This window comes from Cucurbita moschata, unplaced genomic scaffold (assembly GCF_002738365.1).
Source record: "Cucurbita moschata cultivar Rifu unplaced genomic scaffold, Cmos_1.0 Cmo_Scf00048, whole genome shotgun sequence".
Lineage (NCBI taxonomy): Eukaryota > Viridiplantae > Streptophyta > Magnoliopsida > Cucurbitales > Cucurbitaceae > Cucurbita > Cucurbita moschata.
The window spans coordinates 529,445-548,219 of NW_019268564.1; the positions used below are offsets into that span (position 1 = coordinate 529,445).

At 39.3% G+C, this 18,775-nt stretch overlaps 3 protein-coding genes across 4 annotated transcripts; 2 read left to right on the plus strand and 1 right to left on the minus strand.

Moving 5' to 3' along the window:
• Positions 1-1,785: 1,785 nt before the first annotated feature.
• On the plus strand, positions 1,786-8,243 carry LOC111435161 (AUGMIN subunit 6-like). Of its 2 annotated transcripts, XM_023072525.1 has the most exons (13): positions 1,786-2,117; positions 2,200-2,256; positions 2,385-2,479; positions 2,697-2,847; positions 3,194-3,319; positions 3,443-3,599; positions 4,539-4,599; positions 4,675-4,954; positions 5,860-5,985; positions 6,145-6,306; positions 6,391-6,640; positions 6,772-7,248; positions 7,383-8,243. In XM_023072525.1, the coding sequence occupies exons 1-13, from the start codon at positions 1,902-1,904 to the stop codon at positions 7,421-7,423; spliced, it is 2,199 nt and encodes a 732-aa protein (XP_022928293.1). In that variant the 5' UTR covers positions 1,786-1,901; the 3' UTR covers positions 7,424-8,243. The 2 variants fall into 2 exon arrangements, with proteins under 2 accessions (XP_022928293.1, XP_022928294.1); XM_023072526.1 differs by lacking the exon at positions 1,786-2,117 and having other exon boundaries at positions 2,200-2,310.
• Positions 8,244-9,956: 1,713 nt separating this feature from the next.
• LOC111435169 (probable carboxylesterase 16) lies at positions 9,957-15,060 on the plus strand. The gene is made up of 2 exons (XM_023072537.1): positions 9,957-11,090; positions 14,264-15,060. The coding sequence occupies exons 1-2, from the start codon at positions 10,072-10,074 to the stop codon at positions 14,802-14,804; spliced, it is 1,560 nt and encodes a 519-aa protein (XP_022928305.1). The 5' UTR covers positions 9,957-10,071; the 3' UTR covers positions 14,805-15,060.
• Positions 14,996-18,543, minus strand: LOC111435179 (LON peptidase N-terminal domain and RING finger protein 3-like). The gene is made up of 7 exons (XM_023072550.1): positions 18,124-18,543; positions 17,908-17,987; positions 16,663-16,814; positions 16,521-16,570; positions 15,841-15,915; positions 15,215-15,735; positions 14,996-15,156 (listed from the first exon to the last, which is right to left on the minus strand). Exons 1-7 carry the CDS (start codon positions 18,375-18,377, stop codon positions 15,122-15,124), a joined length of 1,167 nt encoding a protein of 388 aa, XP_022928318.1. The 5' UTR covers positions 18,378-18,543; the 3' UTR covers positions 14,996-15,121.
• Positions 18,544-18,775: the final 232 nt, after the last annotated feature.

Here is an 18,775-nt window from a genome sequence, read left to right on the forward strand (position 1 = left end):
TGAAATGCCACTCGAACACAGAGCTAACTTGATCTCCCCAAAATATGTTGAGGCGCAACAGTTGACTGGACATCTAGGGGTAAAGCACTGTTTCGGTGCGAGCCGCGAGAGCAGTACCAAATCTAGGCAAACTCTGAATACTAGATATGATATCAAAATAACAGGGATCAAGGTTCGATTATTATCCTGTTGACTTACTTTAATAAAGCATGTTCGGAAATAAAACATTTATCATATGCAGATGATAGTTTGATCGTCTTCATAACTCACCTTTACATAATTCAATTCGTATAACTTCATATATCATCTTGAATTGAATCGTTGTTGAGCTAATCGACGTGTCGTTTGAATATTCAAGTAACAATTTTAATAATATAAATTCATAAAAAATAAAAAAAATTTATGAAAACGTGAGGATAAATTTGTAATTACACATTTGTTTTTTTTGTTCCGAACAAAACGACAGCGTTTTACGAACGTGTCAAGAAAACTTGGGCGCACGTTAGCACATCCTCTCCCATCATTTCAAAAAACTTTGACATCCAAGTCTTGTTCTTTTTCCCGGGCCCACATATTTCTCTTTAATCACCAAACCAACCCCACCAACTTTTCCAAATTAACATAACCGCCCCAAACTTTTTCAAATTCGGGTAACTTTCACAATTATAGACATCCTAAGGCCCCAGCCATTTCAAAATTATTATTTATTTATCATTAAACTACAATTCACTCCTAAACATTCATCACTATGTCCACTAACTTTCTATTATTTGAAAAATTGCTGATAAGCCCCTATAATTCTAATTTATATCGATTTAGTCCCTATAATACAAATTTTGTTCAATATTTTTAGCTCGTAACTCGTACAAATATATTTTAACGCATAATCAAAAGTGGCTCGGGAGCTCGTATGAAAGTTGGTTTAACTGCCCTAACTATGGCGGAATGTTTTCGAGATGTTAATGAACAAGACGTTCTTCTATTTATCGACAATATCTTCCGTTTCGTTCAAGCAGGATCCGAAGTATCCACGTTATTGGGTAGTTCCCTTTCGGGGGAAAGCGTCTGCTAGGAGAAGGTTTTCACACCCTTATAAATGGTGGTTTGTTCTCCTCCCCAACCAACGTGGGACATCACAATCCACCCCCTTTGGGGCCCAGCGTTTTCGCTGGCACTCTTTCCTTCCTCCAATCGATGTGGGACCGCCCCCAATCCACCTTCTTTGGGGCCTAGCGTCCTTATTGGCACACCACCTCGTGTCTGCCCCCTTTGGGGAACCGCGAAAAGGTTGGCACATTGTCTGGTGTCGGGCTCTGATACCATTTGTAACGACCCAGATCCACCGCAAGCAAATATTGTCCTCTTTGGGCTTCCTCTCAAGGCTTTAAAACGCGTTTGCTAGGGGGAAGTTTCCACGCTCTTATAAATGGTAGTTTGTTTTCCTCTACAACCAATCTGGAACATCACAAATTATTTGTTATATTTAGACTTATTATAAAAAAATATATAAATTTTTAGTTAAATTCTAAAAGGAAAATAAACAAATTTAAACTATTTTTTATATTTTGTAAAATTTAATTTTAATTTTGAAAGTAACATTTAATTAAAAAATAAGATTAAAGGGTGGGAGAGAAATATAATATTTTTGAAAAATGGTAAGAATGTACATAATATGTAATATTGCTAAAGTTGGAGGACTAAATAGGCAATACCTTGGAAATTGAAGGACTAAAAACGAAATTTAAGATTTCAACCAATATTTATGTGTGCTCTTTAAAAATAAAAAAAGAGCTTTCGGAATCGTGCAGGCGTAAAAGGGGAGAGAAACCAGAGAAGAAATCTAGAGAGAGAGAGACGAAGAACAGGAGAGAGAGAATCGGAGGGTTCGGTTTCAGTTGGTGATGACGATGGACAGAGAGAAGGAGAGGGAGATTGAGCTCGAAAGTGCAATGTACACTAACTGTTTGCTGTTGGGCCTCGATCCTGCGGTTATCGGCGTCGGAGCTTCCAACGGCACCCCTCGTGTTGGCCTTTTCCGTCACTCCAATCCCAAACTCGGCGAACAGCTTCTCTACTTCATTCTATCTTCCCTCCGTGGACCAGTTCAATCTGCTAAAGTATCATTTCATTTCGTCTTTCTCTGTTTAATTTCGTTTTTCCAATTTCCCCCGATCTGCTGATTTTTTTGGATCTTGTCAGGATTTCGATAAGGTTTGGCCTATCTTTGATTCCGCGCAATCGAGGGACTTCCGGAAGGTGAATTTTCGATCTCGTTCGTTTTTGTGATTCTGGTGAATTGGTGTGATGGAGGTAACTCGAATTTTGTTTTTTAACTTCACTTTTCGGATTAATTTAGGTTACTGGTTGGTGGAATCTTTGTTTAGGTCGTGCAAGGGATCATCAGTGAGCTTGAATCTCAAGGTGCATTACCTAGGAGCAATTCGAGGGTTTCGTCTCTTGCTACGTGCTGTGGACCGAGGTCAGTATAATTTCCCGCTTTGAAGAATAGTTTCTCGTGAGTTCATTGGGTATAGAGTCAATTGTGGAAAGAGATTGCTACTCATTGAGACACTGCTTATATCTTTAGTCGGCATGTTCAAGAAATGATGCTAGAATTTGGGTTCTACTTTCAACCCGGTTTGAGATAACATTCATGGGAACAGAGAGATTCATTTCAGTTAGATAATTTTGTGCAGGTTTGTTGAACTGTTGTGGCAACTTTCCTTGCATGCTTTGCGGGAGGTTCACAGACGCACGTTTGCTGCTGATGTTGCAGCTAACCCACTTCCTGCACCTTTGACAGATGTAGCCTTTTCACATGCAGCTACATTACTTCCTGTGACGAAGGTAGTTGTTGATTAGAGTCATCAGACAACTATTTCATTCCCCAGTATGATTAATAACCAAATAATGAACTCCAACTCTACTTGACGGCTGACCAATTATTTGATCATGTATAAATAAGTGTCATGTACAAAGTTGCCTGTCTGATTGTTAATGAACTCGTATTGAATGTTCAATACAAGTTTGCATACTTGCCTGTAGCTTAATGAAACAGTGAGTTGAACCCTTCCACTTGCTGGGTCATAACTTTTCCTCTCGTCTTTGCTGTACTTGGTTTTTCCCTTTGGTTGATTCTGAATGGTTTGATTGTTACATGTGAACCATTAATTAGATTTCTTGTCTCAAATAGGCTAGAATAGCACTTGAAAGAAGAAGGTTTCTGAAAAATGCTGAAACAGCAGTGCAACGTCAAGCTATGTGGTCTAATTTGGCTCATGAAATGACTGCCGAGTTTCGTGGCCTTTGTGCTGAAGAGGTGTTCACATTTTCTTAAGAAACTTATAGCTATCTTTTTTAAGATGCCTTTTGGCGTGGCGTTCATGATTTTTACCTCATTCTTCTTTCTTTTCCCCCACTTTTTGGGAATCTTGGATGCCAGGCTTATCTGCAGCAAGAGCTTGAAAAACTGCATGATTTGAGAAACAAAGTAAAATTGGAAGGGGAGCTGTGGGACGACCTTGTATCAAGCTCAAGTCAAAACTCACATTTAGTTTCAAAGGCAACTCGCTTGTGGGAGTCTATATTAGCACGCAAAAGTTAGTATGAAGTTCTCACTCTTGACCTACATTGTCAATTATTTTTTAATCAAATTGTATTATTTAGGAGTAGTTTTAAAATTTTCCGGTTGTTAATATCTTTTCAGAATCCATGATATTCTATATCCCCGTGTTTATCTTTCAATAAAGTTTCCTTTTATTTTCCCGATGTGTCATGCCATTTAGTAGGCGGTATTTAATTCTCAAGTCATGCACACAAATTTGATTGCTGGAAGTCGTCGTTATTTTTTTCTTATAAACAACGTTGCCATCCTTTTTTGCCACAAAACTCTAGATATCAGTATAATGTGAAGGGGCTTAAGTTTATCTAAACGATATGCTTTATCTTTTTCAAACTACTTCCAATTTCATTTACCATAGACAAAACGGTTGGGCTTTGGTTGTATTCCTGCCATGCTGTTCTGTTCTTGGATGCTACTCCTACTGAAGAGTATATAATTCAACTTGCGATTTAGTGAATAAAATAGATGTCCTTCAATGCTAGTCTTACTGAAGAATATGTGTATCTTTTAACGATATGACCTATTATTCCTGATTTCGAATTGGAACAATGACTGATTTCTATGTTTCTTCACAGCCCATGTTTTGCTATTGCGGCAGCTCTAGAATCATGGGTCACTTGCCAGTTTGTTCTGTGAATAATATGCAATTTAGGAAAATTCCTTTGTTCCTTTTCTAGGAGAAAACCTGCAAAAATTTATGAAAGACTGCATTGGAGAATTTTTCGCATGGATCTATTTGCTTGGAAATCCTTCACTATACTATTTTCCCCCATCCAGTAGATGGAAAAATCTAAATCTTTGGTGAAGATCAAATATCTAAACTTAATTAATTTAGCCCGCAGATTATTGTTATTGAATTTATTTGACAATCATTATTGAAGTTAGGTTGCTCAATATTCTCTGTCTTAATGTACAGGTCAACATGAAGTTCTTGCTTCGGGCCCTATAGAGGATTTAATTGCCCACCGAGAACATAGGTATAATATTGTATTTATATGTCGGTATAAAAATGCCACATGCTAAGCTAATTTTTATACAAATTTGACCTTTAGGTATCGCATTTCTGGATCATCTCTGCGTGCCGCTATGGATCAGAGCTCTCAGGTTCCTTATACCGATGTCCTGGCCAGTCAGTCAAGTGATTTAGCTTCAGTATTTGTTGATGACAAAGATCAGAATGACAGGTCATATGCTAACTCACAAATAAGTGATGATTCATTATCTTGGATGGATGATCGGAGTGGAAAAGTCCATCCCACTGTTGATGTAGCTGAAATCATAAGGCGTTGGACTCATGCTTTACAGCGTATTCATAAACAGTCACTCCATCTGGCAAGTCTTTTTTCCTCTTCTCTTTCTTTCTTATTGTTTGTTTGTCTGTTTTTGTTTTGTTTTTATATTGTGAAGTAGTCAGCTTCTAGTAGAAAATGCTATGATTTGATGTGAGTAATTCCATGGTTGTCCTTGGGTAGTTGGATTTTGGTGTCTGATCGTTGGGGTGGATATGAAATCTTTCTTAGTTTGTAGTACAGTTTGAAAGCTCGTCGATATATCAGTATGATCCTTTCGTAATAGGAGCTGTAGCCTGTAGCATTTGCTAGTATCTGAATGATTAGTTTAATTTTATGGAATCTGAACCTTTGGTATTGGATGCATCTACGAATTCTTGTTTTCTTTCCATTTTCCTAATTTCATTATTATGAATTGATTTGATCGGTTTGGCAAGTGCTTTTCCTGCAAACACGAGGCAATGTTTTGAATGTGTTTCTACATGCTGACAGCAGAATATGAAGGATCTTCCCTGTATGTATAATTTAACAGGCATACATTTATATATTTTCTTTATTGGAAGATTTAACCTTTTGAATGTGTTGCTACATGCTGACAGTAGAATATGAAGGATCTTCCCTGTCTGTATAATTTAACAGGAATATATTTATATAATTCCTTTATTGGGAGATTTAACCATTTCTTTTCTTTTGGTAATTTTTTGAAAAAACAATTTCATTGAGGTATGAAATTTTAGGTGTGAAGAAGGCCTATGGACTGGTTATTATTTTCAGTTGTTTGGTTGTTCTTTCTGGACGAACTTTAAAACTATAGCTCAACTTTCCTGTGGATTGGTTATTAATTTTGATCTTTTCAGTCTCTTATCCTCTCAAAAAACATAGTTAGACACAACATATTTAGTTCCTTTTACCTTCTATAGTAAAAGTCTACCATGAGCTGATTTGTAGGCAAAAGCTAACGATGGAGAAGGTCCTGAAATTCTACGGGGTGCACACGATGGCGGTACAAGTGGCCATGCCGAGTCTTTGGCAGCAACTCTTGCTGAACATCAACAACACCTGGCAAGCTTGCAGGTTTTCATTAGACACCCTTTGTCATTGTGATCAAACAACATTTGTGTCTTTTTTGAAGTACCTTATTTTTCTTGATAATTTCATGAATGTAATCCAGCTTTACAAGGTCTGTCTACGTGAATGTTCTCTTATATTTTACATCAACGTTTGTATGTGCAGGTGCTCATCAACCAATTGAAGGAAGTTGCTCCAGGAATACAGAAATCAATATCAGAGTGTACTGAGAAAGTGAACAATATATCCTTAAGTCAACCTCCAGTGACCAAACATCCTGTTCGAACCATGTCACCTATGCAGGCACAGACTAGTGGACGAACATCGGTAATTGTTAAGAAGCTGTTTTATGACATCCGAAGTGATTCAATCTGCTGAACAACGCTTTCCCTGTTTTTCTTAATTATTCAGGTAAGTAGCTCTGATGAGGTTTCGGAGGCGACTTCAAAAATGGCGTCCGTTCAACTTGACAAGGTGTCTGCCAGTCCTACTTTAAAGCTCCCACAATTGTTTAGTTTGACGCCGAACTCTTCTGGAAAAACGGGAAATATGCAAAAGCGACACAACTTGGCATCTCAAACCAGCCAAATAGAAAATTCATCAGAAAACAAATCACCTGACCAGCCTTCCTCAAACGATCATATGACTAACCTGCCACAAGGTTTGCTGCATACGCTCCCATCCTTCATTTCTGCTGGCTGATTTACATCTCCTTTTTACTTCACAGCTATATGTTAAACTTAATCTGTCTCACCTTGATCATATATGTTTTGTTTTTATTCTCTTCAACAGACACGGAGACTTCTTATGTTCAGAATTTAAAGAGATCAGTCAGAGAAGCTGCTCTTTCAATGAAATACAACAATTCAGAACCATCACAAGATGGTCATTCTGATGGAAGTGTGGAACACTTCTTTGTGCCTCTTTCAGGAACTGGATTTTCTCGTTTAGGCCCAGATAGTAAAGGAGCTTCCACGAGGAATAGAAGGTCGTCTGTTCCTCAAACGGATGTTTCCTTGCCTGAGAGTCCTGCCTATGATTTTAATAATGGAATCGATTTCAATGAATTTACTGGTGCATTGAATGATCTGGATTCTCTTAACGACTTTGATGAGTTAAATGGGTTTCTTTCTTCTGCTCGATCAAATTATGCAACTTCCGATGCTCGGAAATTAGTTTTTGACAACGATGAAGCTCAGGATCAAGTATTCTCACCACCTTTGCTGATGGACTCATCACTTTTTACAGATTCTTACGAGGATCTACTTGGTAAGTTCGATAGGTTAGAAAACGTCCCAGTTTTGTATCTATATATTCTGTTTCATAGGTATTTATCCATAGATCAAATGCACATTTTCCCCCTTGGAAGCTAATATTTGATGGCAATTCTGATTCCTTTACAGCTCCACTGTCGGAAACTGAAACAGCAATGATGGAACATTAAGTTGAAATTTCAGCGACCTTCCATTCTTCAGTTAGAGACTCTTTGCATCTCGACACTGTTATACTTGGTGCTTACTTCAGTTCACCTCGTAGCCCCTGCTTCACACATTGGATATGGATATCCTTGCTATTTTTGTGCTAGCCATGTGCCAACTGAGTAGCTATGCTATAAATGGATCACACAGATCTTCGAGCATAGCAACGAATTTGAAGTTTCGCGACTCTTTCGTGGACTGGCCACGATCGGGACGGTCATTCAGATTGGTATGGTATTTAATCTTTTTCTCGGTTGGTTTTCTGTGACAGTTTTTCAACAGCTTTCAATCCCCATCGCCTGGGGTCTAAAGTCAGCTAAAGCTATTGCATCAAAGTGGTATGCTACTCAAACATTGGGCTAAAATACAAAATTCGATTCAAACCAAAGCTCGGGATTGGTAATCTTTTGTATCTATTGTTTGATTTAAACATTTAACACTGATTGACAAGTTCATTTATATATTTTCTGATTTGTATGTTAACAACTTTGTACCTCCGAACTATCTGTACATTCTCCTACAGCCATTGTGTTCCTGATTTGTTCATCTTTCAGCTGGGTTGTTCATTCAAGTGCTTCAGTTTTTGCCTAATACAGATTCAAGCCGAACTCGGAACTCGTTTCTCGGGTACGCTCAAAGGCCTTAGAATTTAGCTCTCACCAAACTTGCATATATACATCATGGATTTAGTAGTTTACCACTTTAATACGACTGCTGAGCTGCTCAGTGATTATAGACAAGTTCATAGCTTTTTGTAGGTTAAGATACTAAAATTTCGTATTTTTAGACTTCTCTTTGCTTTCAAATGTCCAATTTTGATCCCTTCGATCTTAAAATTAATCTTCATCTTAGTTTATGGTTAACTTTTGCTAAAATATTTAGTTCATAAAATTTGGTATTATTATTATTTGGTCAACCACAATCTTCACAGACAAGGAGTAGAATTGAAGAAGTTCTAATCATCTAGTGGTGTCAACCATGTCCACAGAGTATAGAGCGAATGAGTTCAAGTCATAGTAGTCACTTACTTAGGATTTAACATTGGTACGAATTTCCTTAACTAATTATAGTAAGCTTTAAGGTGAGATAGTTATCTCGAAGAGTTGAAATGCTCGTAGGTTAGTTTGAACTTGTGGATATACAAAAAAAAAAAAAAAAGAATATGGATCGTGCATAGTTTGTTGGGTATCTAATTGACACCAACTTTGGTGAACATTCATCTTTCATAGTTTGGACTTATGGATATACAAAAAAATAAATTTGGCATCGTGCATAGTTTGTCGGGTATTTGATTGACACCAAATTTGGTGAACATTCATCTTTCATATAGATGGACTTAATTCTCGAGTCGTATGTCGAAACCTCGACTTCTGTGGTTATGGTTTGATGCCCTACTTGGCCCTTTTCGAGCTTATCTTTGACACTTGTGTTGCTTTGTTCTCTCGAACTTTTTTGTGTATGTCTCGACTTATCTTCAATGCGTACTCTTGGTGTGTTGGATGATGTACTGTCATTTTTGGTTGCATCATGACACTTCTCAATCTTGTTTCTCACGTTGTCGGATGTGCACAACTTGAGAGTCGCACCTTGTCTATCTTGCTAGTGGAGTCACAACCTATTTTCTCTGAGAGAGGTTATAGTCCCAAAATATATTAATCTCAACCATGTTTGTATTTCTTCTTTGATCATGAGCGGATGTGTATGTATAGAAGAGTATAAGAAGCCATTTATGAAAAGACAGACGTTAAGAATTTGAATTATCATAGTTGATGTGCAAACATGGTCCGGGAAAAGCTTCATTTATTTATTTATTAAATTAATACGAAGTTAAAGCTAAATTAATAAAAGAAAAAAAAAGTGAATTCAAATAATAAAATTTAAAAGGCCAGTCAATACCGAATGAACCTCGTTTCAAGAAGCAATAAAAAAAATTTCCCTGTACCCTCTCGTACATTTGCACGGTCCGTACATGGTCCGTTGTATATACGTGTTAGACTGTACGACTCCCAAAGTGTCGGTTGCACGATTACACGGAACATGCGAAACACACGATTGCTGCCTTATTTTGGCGGCGTTCTCATTCCTATCTGGCACAGAAATAGATTCTAGACCGTGCTTTTAAAAATAGAATAAAATAAAATAAAAAACAAAAATAAAATTATTTTCCATCTTTATTTATTTATTATAACTTTTAACTCTAAATAGATTTATTAAGCATAGTTTATAGTGTTATTTATTTATATCTTTAAATTACAATATTTCACATTTATTAAAAGTTTTAAATTAGATTAAAAAATGTACATAATTACATATATTTAAATTATAAATTTAATATTTAAATTTAAAAATTGAAAGAGCTAAATTTAATTTTATATAAAATAAATAATTTTTAAAATTTTTATTATGGGGGTAGATTTTGATATTTTCAATGAATTTAAAATTTAAATTAATTAAAAAAAATTCGAAAATTATTTTTTTTTTTTGAGGGAAAATCAAATGAAATGAAGTCGGTTGGAAAAGCTCCCGTCTTCTTCTTCTCCTCCTCTCTTCCTCTCTCGAACCCCTAACGCCATTGAAGCGTTACAGAGAGATCTCGAGCGAAATTTCCCTTTGCATGTATGTACCCAAACCTAATTCCATTTTCACTCATGATTCTATCTCCGTCGTGTTCTTCCGATTTGGCTCCGCGATTTCTCGTCTGATTCTGCAAACGGGAGAGATTCATAGAGAGAGAGAGAGAGAGAGACCGAGAGAAATGCCAGGCGTGGCTGTGAAGCTCTACAGCGTGTTCTTCAAGTTTCTCTTGAAGCATCGTTTACAGAATCTGATCCAAGATCCACTCGACGAATCCACCCCTTTTGGAGTCACATCTCGTCCCGAAGAAACCGTCGCTTCCGCTAATCCTCTGTTCACCGACGGCGTTGCTACCAAGGATATCCATATCGATCCCTTCACATCTCTTAGTATTCGGATCTTCCTTCCTGAATCTGCTCTTACTCCGCTTGAATCCGATTCGAATCCCTCTTCCAAATCGTCCAGGGCAAAACCTAAACGCCCTAACCAAGATGCTCAGCCTGATCTTGTTAATCAGAATCTGAATAACTTACAGCCATATAATACGCGCCGTAATAGCTATGGTCCTTCGGGAAATTCCGCGGAAGAACCGCGGACGAGTAGGTATGGGGGTTACAGTAATGAAATGGACGGGTTGAATTTGATTTCCGGCGCTGCTACCGGTGGCGTTTATAGAGGGTATGCGCCAGCCACGGAGAACAGCCGGAGGTTGCCTGTGATGTTGCAATTTCACGGCGGGGGGTGGGTTAGTGGGAGCAATGGTTCGGCGGCGAACGATTTCTTTTGCCGGAGGATTGCGAAATTGTGCGATGTTATTGTTGTCTCTGTTGGGTATCGGCTTGCACCCGAGAGCCGGTTTCCAGCTGCGTTTGAAGATGGGTTGACGGTGTTGAATTGGCTGGGGAAGCAGGCCAATTTGGCCGAGTGTAGCAAGTCTTTGGGAAATGCCATAGACAGTGACAATGAGTTTAAGAAATCGGATTCTCATGGGCATATCGTCGACGCGTTTGGGGCGTCAATGGTAGAGCCTTGGCTTGCAGCCCATGGAGACCCAACAAGGTTTTCATTTTTGATATCAGAATTCTTCTTAGTACATTTTGTTGCTATCATATGGCTTAATGTTGTGTTGATGAAATTGCTTTGATTTCCTTTGTTCTTTGTGTGTTAATGAACCTGGTTAGTATTTGGTATGGTTGAACCCTTCCCCTCATCCACACCTTCCATTACAAGGAACTGCCTTTAGAAGCATGGCTCAGGAAAAGACCCAAGTAGGATGAAGGGAAGACCTAAACTTCACGACCCACAAAGTTAGCCCACCTCCCAAGCTTGAAGGAGTCGCCATTAACGTATAAACTTCACAACCCACAAAGTTAATGTAACGGCTCAAGCCCACCGCAAGCAGATATTGTCCTCGGGTGATGTGCCAACGATGGGGTTGGGCCATTACAAATGGTATCAGAGCTAGACACCGGGTGATGTGCCAGCGAGGAGGTTGTGTCCCCTGAAGGGGGTAGACAAGAGGTGGTGTGCTAGTAAGGATGCTGGCCCCGAAGGGGGTGGATTTGGTGGGGGTCCCACATCGAGTGGAGAAAGGAACGAGTGCCAGCGAGGACACTGGGCCCTAAAGGGGGTGGATATTGAGATCCCACATCAATTGGGGAGGAGAATGAAACACACTTTATAAGGGTGGAAACTTTTCCCTAGCAGACGCATTAAACCTTGAGGGGAAGCCGGAAAGGGAAAGCCCAAAGAGGACAATATCTGCTAGCGGTGGGCTTGAGCCGTTACAGTTAGCCCACCTCTCGAGCTTGAAGGAGTCGCCATTAATGCATAAAATTTGCCATTTGCCTCGTTTAATCCTAAATCTTGAGATCATATCAGAAAAGGCTAACATACGATTCAAAATGATAAAGAACTCCTCCTTTGCCAAAGCAAAAGAAGATAGTACCTCTTCGAACTGAAGGTGAAATAGGTGAACCTTGTCCTTACCAATTTGAAAACCGTCTAGAATAGACCAGAGGATCACCTTCTCTAAGACTTCTAGAGACATGAATTCTTCCCTGCTTACCATAGAGCAAGATAGAATACTTCACATTCCTTGAACAACCCTCCATCCAAAATCACTATTTCGGCCCATGTCCCTTCTTCTTCATCACCTTATGTAGAAAAGTCCAATCCACATGATCGGAAGCTCTCCGAAAGTCAATCTTGAAGATGATCCCGTTTTTTTTTCGAGCTCTATAATCCTCAATGGTCTCATTTGCAGTTAGATCTTGGCCTAAGATCTGCCTGCTAGCAAGAAATGCCCCTTGAGCAGCAAAGATCGTTGAGGGGAGAACCTTTTTAACCCAGCAAGGATTTTGGAGATAACCTTATACACTAGTAATAAGATCAATGGGTCTAAAGTCCTTTACCTTTGATGCCTTATCCTTCTTAGGGTTTAAGCAAAACAAAGGTATTGTTGAGCACATTATTGAGAATTCATCTCTTGTAGAATTGACTGACGACTTTCCAAACATCCTTCTTAATAACCTCCTAATTGTCTCGGAAGAAAGTTGAAGAAAACTCATCCAAACCTGTGGTTGTGTCTCTATCTGACCGACATCCTTTTGACCTCCCTCCAAGGAGAAGGGTGCCTCAAACGGATCTCTATCCTTGGGAGATAGGACACCGATCCACCCGCTCTAAAAATGAGTGAGGATCAACTAATGACCCATAAAAAGAGAAGTAAATGAAGAATGTTGTCCTCAATCAGTCCTAGATTAATAGAGCTTCTTCAATCTCCTTCTCAATGGTTTGATGAAGTTCTTATTTTTTCTACCGCCAACAACTTTATAGAAATGAACCGAGTTACAATCATCCTCACTTGCCCATTTAACTTCTGCGTTTTGAATCCCACTTGCACACTCTTGTCTGGTGATTTCTGCAAACCCAACTTTCAAATTTAGTCGCTCCTCCTTCACAGCCTCAAATAATCTCTCCTCTATCTCTTCCAACATGTGAAAAGCTTCAAGTTTCCCCAAAATATCCTTTTTCTTGACCCTAACGTCCCCAAAAACTTCCCTATTCCAAGACTTAAACTTCTCTTTGATTGAGTTGAGTTTTCGCAAAAAGCGGCGAAACCCCTCCCCTCTTCCTGCAACCTTAGATTGCCACCAACGAGAGGATGAGGTTTTAAAAGATGGATGGGACAACCATATGCTCTTACCCTGAAAGAGTTGGATCGCATTTTACCAAATCCGAGTCGCAGCAAAGAGGCCAATGGTTCGAGATAATCCATCCTAGGACCCAAGAATTGCCTCACATTATTGAACACTTCCATCCAACCTCTTGAGAGGAAAAGTCCATCATTACCGCTTCTGGTTCACTGGTAGCTTTCTAGACGTTAAAATTTAAAGCATTGAAGCAGTCAGCTTCACAATGCCTTAGGCTCGTATGATATGCTAGTATGATCAACCAAATTGATATTTAATCTGCATAATCTTTCAATCGTTGGTCTTCCTAATCCAATCATATTGTATTAGATTTTGTTAGGGGCTCTATTGAACGACGTATTCAAAGAGTCAGTTCTTTGTTCTGAACTGTTACTGGTAGGATGGTTAAGCAGTTATAATAGAATTTTGCATCCTTTTCCTCTGAATATTCGTTGAAATCATTGGATAGAATCCTTTTTGCCCAAGTATCTTGGCTGAACGGATGTGTGAGATCCCACATCGGCTGGGGAGGAGAACGAAACACTCTTTATAAGGTGTGAAATCTCTCTCTTGCAGACGTGTTTTTGAAGAGGTCCGAAAGGGAAAACCCAAAGAGGACAATATCTGCTAGCAGTGGACTTGGGCTGTTACATGATGCTTCTTTGAGAATTGAGATTCATGATGTCGAATGTTAGCACTGCCAATTAAATGGCAAGAAAGAATCTCTTCTTGTTTTTAGATTTTAAAATTTGTTCTCTGTTGCCTTCCGAAAACGTTCAAGATAAAAAGAAGTGAATATTTAAGGAGGTACGGGCTACCGAGATAGGTTTGGATGTCGTCGGTATCCACCAAAAAAACCCCTTTTATCTATTGTTCTCTACAGTTGGTTTCCTTTTTCGCTTTTTTGGAAAAATAATTGACTGTTGTCTTTTGTATAGGTCCCTTTTGTAGTGGTCTTTCTTTCATTCCCTTTCATAGAAGCAAGAAAGATCCTCGGGGTAGTAACTTGACCTTGTTTTTTCTTTTTCTTTTGAGCAGATGTGTTCTTCTTGGGGTTAGCTGTGGAGCAAATATTGCAGATTATGTGGCTAGAAAGGCCGTCGAGGCTGGTAAGCTCTTGGACCCTGTAAAGGTTGTTGCACAGATTCTCCTGTATCCGTTCTTTGTCGGGAGTGTCCCTACGCATTCAGAATTGAAGTTTGCGAATTCGTACTTTTACGATAAAGCTATGTGCCTTCTTGCTTGGAAGCTGTTCCTACCTGAGGAAGAGTTTAGTCTTGATCATCCAGCTGCAAATCCCCTTGCTTCTGGTAGAGAAGGCCCACCTTTAAAGCTTATGCCACCGACACTGACAGTGGTGGCTGAACTCGACTGGATGAGAGATCGAGCCATAGCATACTCCGAAGAACTTCGAAAAGTAAATGTTGATGCACCTGTTCTTGACTATAAGGATGCAGTACACGAATTTGCTACCCTCGACATCCTTCTCAAGACACCTCAAGCCCAAGCTTGTGCAGAGGACATCGCCATCTGGGTCAAAAAATATATTTCACTACGAGGCCACGAGTTCTCTTATTGATGTGTATTCTGAAGAAACCAAGACATAAACCGAGTCGAGGTAATGTCACGGTTAGAGATCATGTCGTGTACTTCGAATGAGGGAGTGTAACATTTTTTCATAAGCTGTTAAATCAAGTTTTGTTCCTCCTTACATTTTGATCTTTTGTAAGATAGAGAACCCTGAGATTAGGAGGATGGATACATATATCATTGGTCTTGTAATGTAAAATGTTTCCGATTCTCTTTCGAAAGCGAGCACCGAGATTAAACATCGTTCTTCCTATTTTACCCCCACGAATTGTGTACAATTTTCTAATATTCAAGAACAATCTGGCATTACAAATAGAGAAGTTCCTGGGCACCATTAATGGAAGGTTAATGGCAGCCCTAGCGGTTAATGGCAGCCCTAGCGGTTAATGGCAACCCTAGCAGCCAATGCTCTAAGATTAGCTCTAGCCAAGGACACTGAGCTTCTGGTTTGCACTTGATTATCTCTGAAAGCCTCCATAAACTCTTCCCTCCGCAATCTCAGTGCCAAAGCAGCCTCCTGATCTTGATCTGGCGTACCTCTCCTCCTACTCACATCTGCATCTCGAGTCGTCGTCCTCACCGGCCGAACACTTCGATGGTGCATTCTGGACTGAACTCTGCTGCTTACAGCATTTGAAAATGGAGCTTGCTGCATCATTCTACCGTTCGATTCGCCATCCTCATCTCGACCCATTATTTCCCTTCTTCTTGAGCTAGTACTACCATGTCTACTCGATGTTCGGGTTGCTCGCATGTTATGGTTCGACGAACTACTATAGAAGGCCTTTTCTGTGTCTTGAATCTTCTTGTCATGGCTACTACACCCTCCTTTTGCTTCCTTTCTTGCTTCAACCTCCTGAGGAAAAAGAAGTTGTATGGTGTTCCAAAGAACTGTATTTACAGTGCAAGATCTCCCATTGCTGCAAATTTAAGATCAGCACAAGAGACATGTAAGCATTAATGTCTGAAAATAAAATGATCCAAATGATTTGGTTTCATGGAACTTCCGGAGTAGCAAATTCAACCTTATTAGCTGCCTGCATTTAGGGCACTTTTTTCCACATTTGTCAGCTGCAGATCTCAGACATTTCTTGCAGAAACTACAATATTCAAGCAGAAAAGAAGACAATTTAGAATGGTACAGTAACAACTTCAGAACTAACAACAATAGTTCAGCATGCAGTTTACCATTACCCTGTGTTCATCTTTGTTGTAAGGGTCCAAGCTCACCGCTAGCGGATATTGTTTTTTTTGGGTTTTCTCCACAAGGTTTTAAAACGCGTCTATTAGAGAGAGGTCTCTACACCCTTATAAGGGATGTTTCGTTCTCCTCTCCAACCGAGTGAGATCTTACCATCTTAAACTTTCAATTTTATGACTTTTACACGTCCTCAAAACTTAATAAGGTCATAAAGGTCAATGACATATTAGCTACTTTTCAACTTTTAGGGATCAATAAACACAAATTTAAAAGATCGGAGACTCGTTAGAGAACCCTTTAAAATTTATGGATTTAGCATGAAAAGTCGAGAGGAATTCTCAATTCATAATTTAACCTAAAAAATTACTCCACAACTCAAACAACTTTCATATACAATTTAGTATTCAGAACAGAGCATCTCAACATTTAGGGTTCAATCAAACTCAAAAGAACCAAAAATAAGATTCAAGTGTAAGAACAATGAGTCAGTCTAGAGGGAGTTACCTATGGCCACAAGGTGTAGTACTAGGTTCAAAGCAAATTTCCAAGCAAATCTATGAAGAAGAATTGAAAACAAAGCAATTAGGAATAAGATAAGTATCCAAAAAAGCTAAAGGTTGAAAGTTGTGAGAGAGAGTATCCTTACAGCACAAGAAAGCTCTTCTCTGAGCTTATCCATGCATGGAAGAGTTGAACATGTTGAAGAAGAAGAAGAAGCACCAGCTTTCTGTTCATCCAATGAATCACTTTTCTTTGGGTCAGCCTCTGCTGTTTCTTGATCTTGTTTTGGAGCATCATCTGTTCATATCATTTGCTACAACAATTACTACTTGAATGAAAGAAACTCGAAAATGGTGGTTTTAAGATTAATTTTCAACAACGAAACACTAATCGAACTGTTATGACCCAATTTTCAAAACTTTGAATTGAAGACTATGGCACGTAATGACATTAGAAGTACAATAAATTTTGCTGTAACGACCTAGACCCACCGCTAGCAAATATTGTCCTCTTTGAGCTTCCCCTCAAAGGCTTTATTAAAAGCCGTATGCTAGGAGAAGGTTTCCACACCCTTATAAATGGTGGTTTGTTCTCCTCCCCAACCAATGTGGGACATCACAATCCACCCCCGGGGCCCAGCGTCCTCGCTGGCACTCTTTCCTTCCTCTAATCGATGTGGGACCAGCCCCAAATCCACCCCCTTTTGGGGCCCAGTGTCCTTACTGGCACACCACTTCGTGTCTACCGAAGGCCAGAAGTCTGACACATTGTCCGATGTTTGGCTCTGATACCATTGTAATGACCCAAATCTACCGCTAGCAAATATTGTCCTCTTTGGGTTTTCCCTTTCGGGCTTCCCCTCAAGACTTTAAAACGCATCAGCTAGAGGAAGGTTTCCACACCCTTTGGGGCTCTGGTACTATTTGTAAAGGAAGGTTTCCACACCCTTTTGGGGCTCTTATACTATTTGTAAGGGAAAGTTTCCACACTCTTGGAGCTCTGATACCATTTGTAACGACCCAGATCCACCGCTAGCAAATATTGTCTTCTTTGGATTTTCTCTTTGGGGCTTCCCTTCAAGGCTTTAAAACGCGTCTGCTAGGGAAAGGTTTCCACACCCTTACAAATGGTGGTTTGTTCAACTCCCCGGTCAATGTGGGACATCAGATTTGCACAATTCAAAAAACAAACAACACTACATTTAATCTAAGTGCAGATCAAAGTTTATTAGGAAACCGAGACGGATACAAATTTAAATGGATCATAAACACCTAGTTCTCATGATCTGAGTCTCAATTAGAAATTTGGTAACCAAATCCTCCAAGAATTTTCTAGAAATTAGGGACAAATGGAAATCCGAATCCTCCAAGCAATGGAAATGGAAATCTACCTTTCACAGTCGATTCTTCTTCCTCGAGGTCAAGAACAGCCGCCGGAATCGAGATTAAGTTTGCCGAAGCCCTTCGTTTCCTACAAAAAGCACACAAGAAATGAACTCAAATTTCAGACAAAACAACTCCAATCAATCCGAATAGAAACCCTAGAATCTGCGCATAGATATGGAGGAACCGAGAGAAGAATCAGAATCGATAAATATATAGTCTACCTTCTCGAACCAGACAGAGGACTCTTGCACTGGAGAACTAATCGTTTCTTCTGCCGGAACTCTCTGTCCGGCGTGTCTTCGACGACGAGGCTCGCGATTAGAAGCGCTTCTTCGTCCCAGCCGGCCATGGCGGCCGCCGATTTGAATCTAGGGCTAAAGTAACCCGCGCCATCATTTCCGATTTCGAGCGGTTTCGATCCAACCGTTTCTCGTTCTGGCTCTGAAGCGCTTGTTGTCGATCCCTCTTGCACCATTTCAGATCGGATTCGAATCGGTGAAGGAGATCATCAACGAGAGAGTGAACAGTGTTTTTTTTTTCTTTGGTTCAACTCAGAAGAAATGGATTAGTTCAAAACGATGAACTTCCCAACGGTCGGATTTTGTTCGTATTTGAATGCGGTTCGGGTCGGTATTTTCTTTTGCAACGGCTATAATTAATTATTATGTTTTAAATGATAATTATTAATAGATTAAATTAATAAAAATATTGTATAAGTTGGCTGTGTAAAACAAAAACTTTTTACTTTTTAATTTTCAAACGTTTTAATAATATTTCTGAAAAATTAAAAAAATATCTTTAAATTTTTAAAAAATTTAAAATTATGTTAAATTGACTGTAAAGTTGCTATAGTAGATAAATTGACGTGTACCT

What these genes read in the sequence shown, in the direction of transcription:
- LOC111435161 (XM_023072525.1), top strand. Translation starts at nt 1,902, where the DNA reads ATGACGATGGACAGAGAGAAGGAGAGGGAGATTGAGCTCGAAAGTGCA. An exon ending in GTGGCCTTTGTGCTGAAGAG is followed by an intron (nt 3,320 to 3,442) that starts GTGTTCACATTT and finishes CTTGGATGCCAG; the next exon opens with GCTTATCTGCAGCAAGAGCT. An exon ending in ATAAACAGTCACTCCATCTG is followed by an intron (nt 4,955 to 5,859) that starts GCAAGTCTTTTT and finishes GCTGATTTGTAG; the next exon opens with GCAAAAGCTAACGATGGAGA.
- LOC111435169 (XM_023072537.1), top strand. Translation starts at nt 10,072, where the DNA reads ATGTATGTACCCAAACCTAATTCCATTTTCACTCATGATTCTATCTCC. An exon ending in GCCCATGGAGACCCAACAAG is followed by an intron (nt 11,091 to 14,263) that starts GTTTTCATTTTT and finishes TCTTTTGAGCAG; the next exon opens with ATGTGTTCTTCTTGGGGTTA.
- LOC111435179 (XM_023072550.1), bottom strand. Translation starts at nt 18,377, where the DNA reads ATGGTGCAAGAGGGATCGACAACAAGCGCTTCAGAGCCAGAACGAGAA. An exon ending in GAGAAGAGCTTTCTTGTGCT is followed by an intron (nt 16,571 to 16,662) that starts GTAAGGATACTC and finishes TCTTCTTCATAG; the next exon opens with ATTTGCTTGGAAATTTGCTT. An exon ending in TAATCTTAGAGCATTGGCTG is followed by an intron (nt 15,157 to 15,214) that starts CTAGGGTTGCCA and finishes GCCATTAACCTT; the next exon opens with CCATTAATGGTGCCCAGGAA.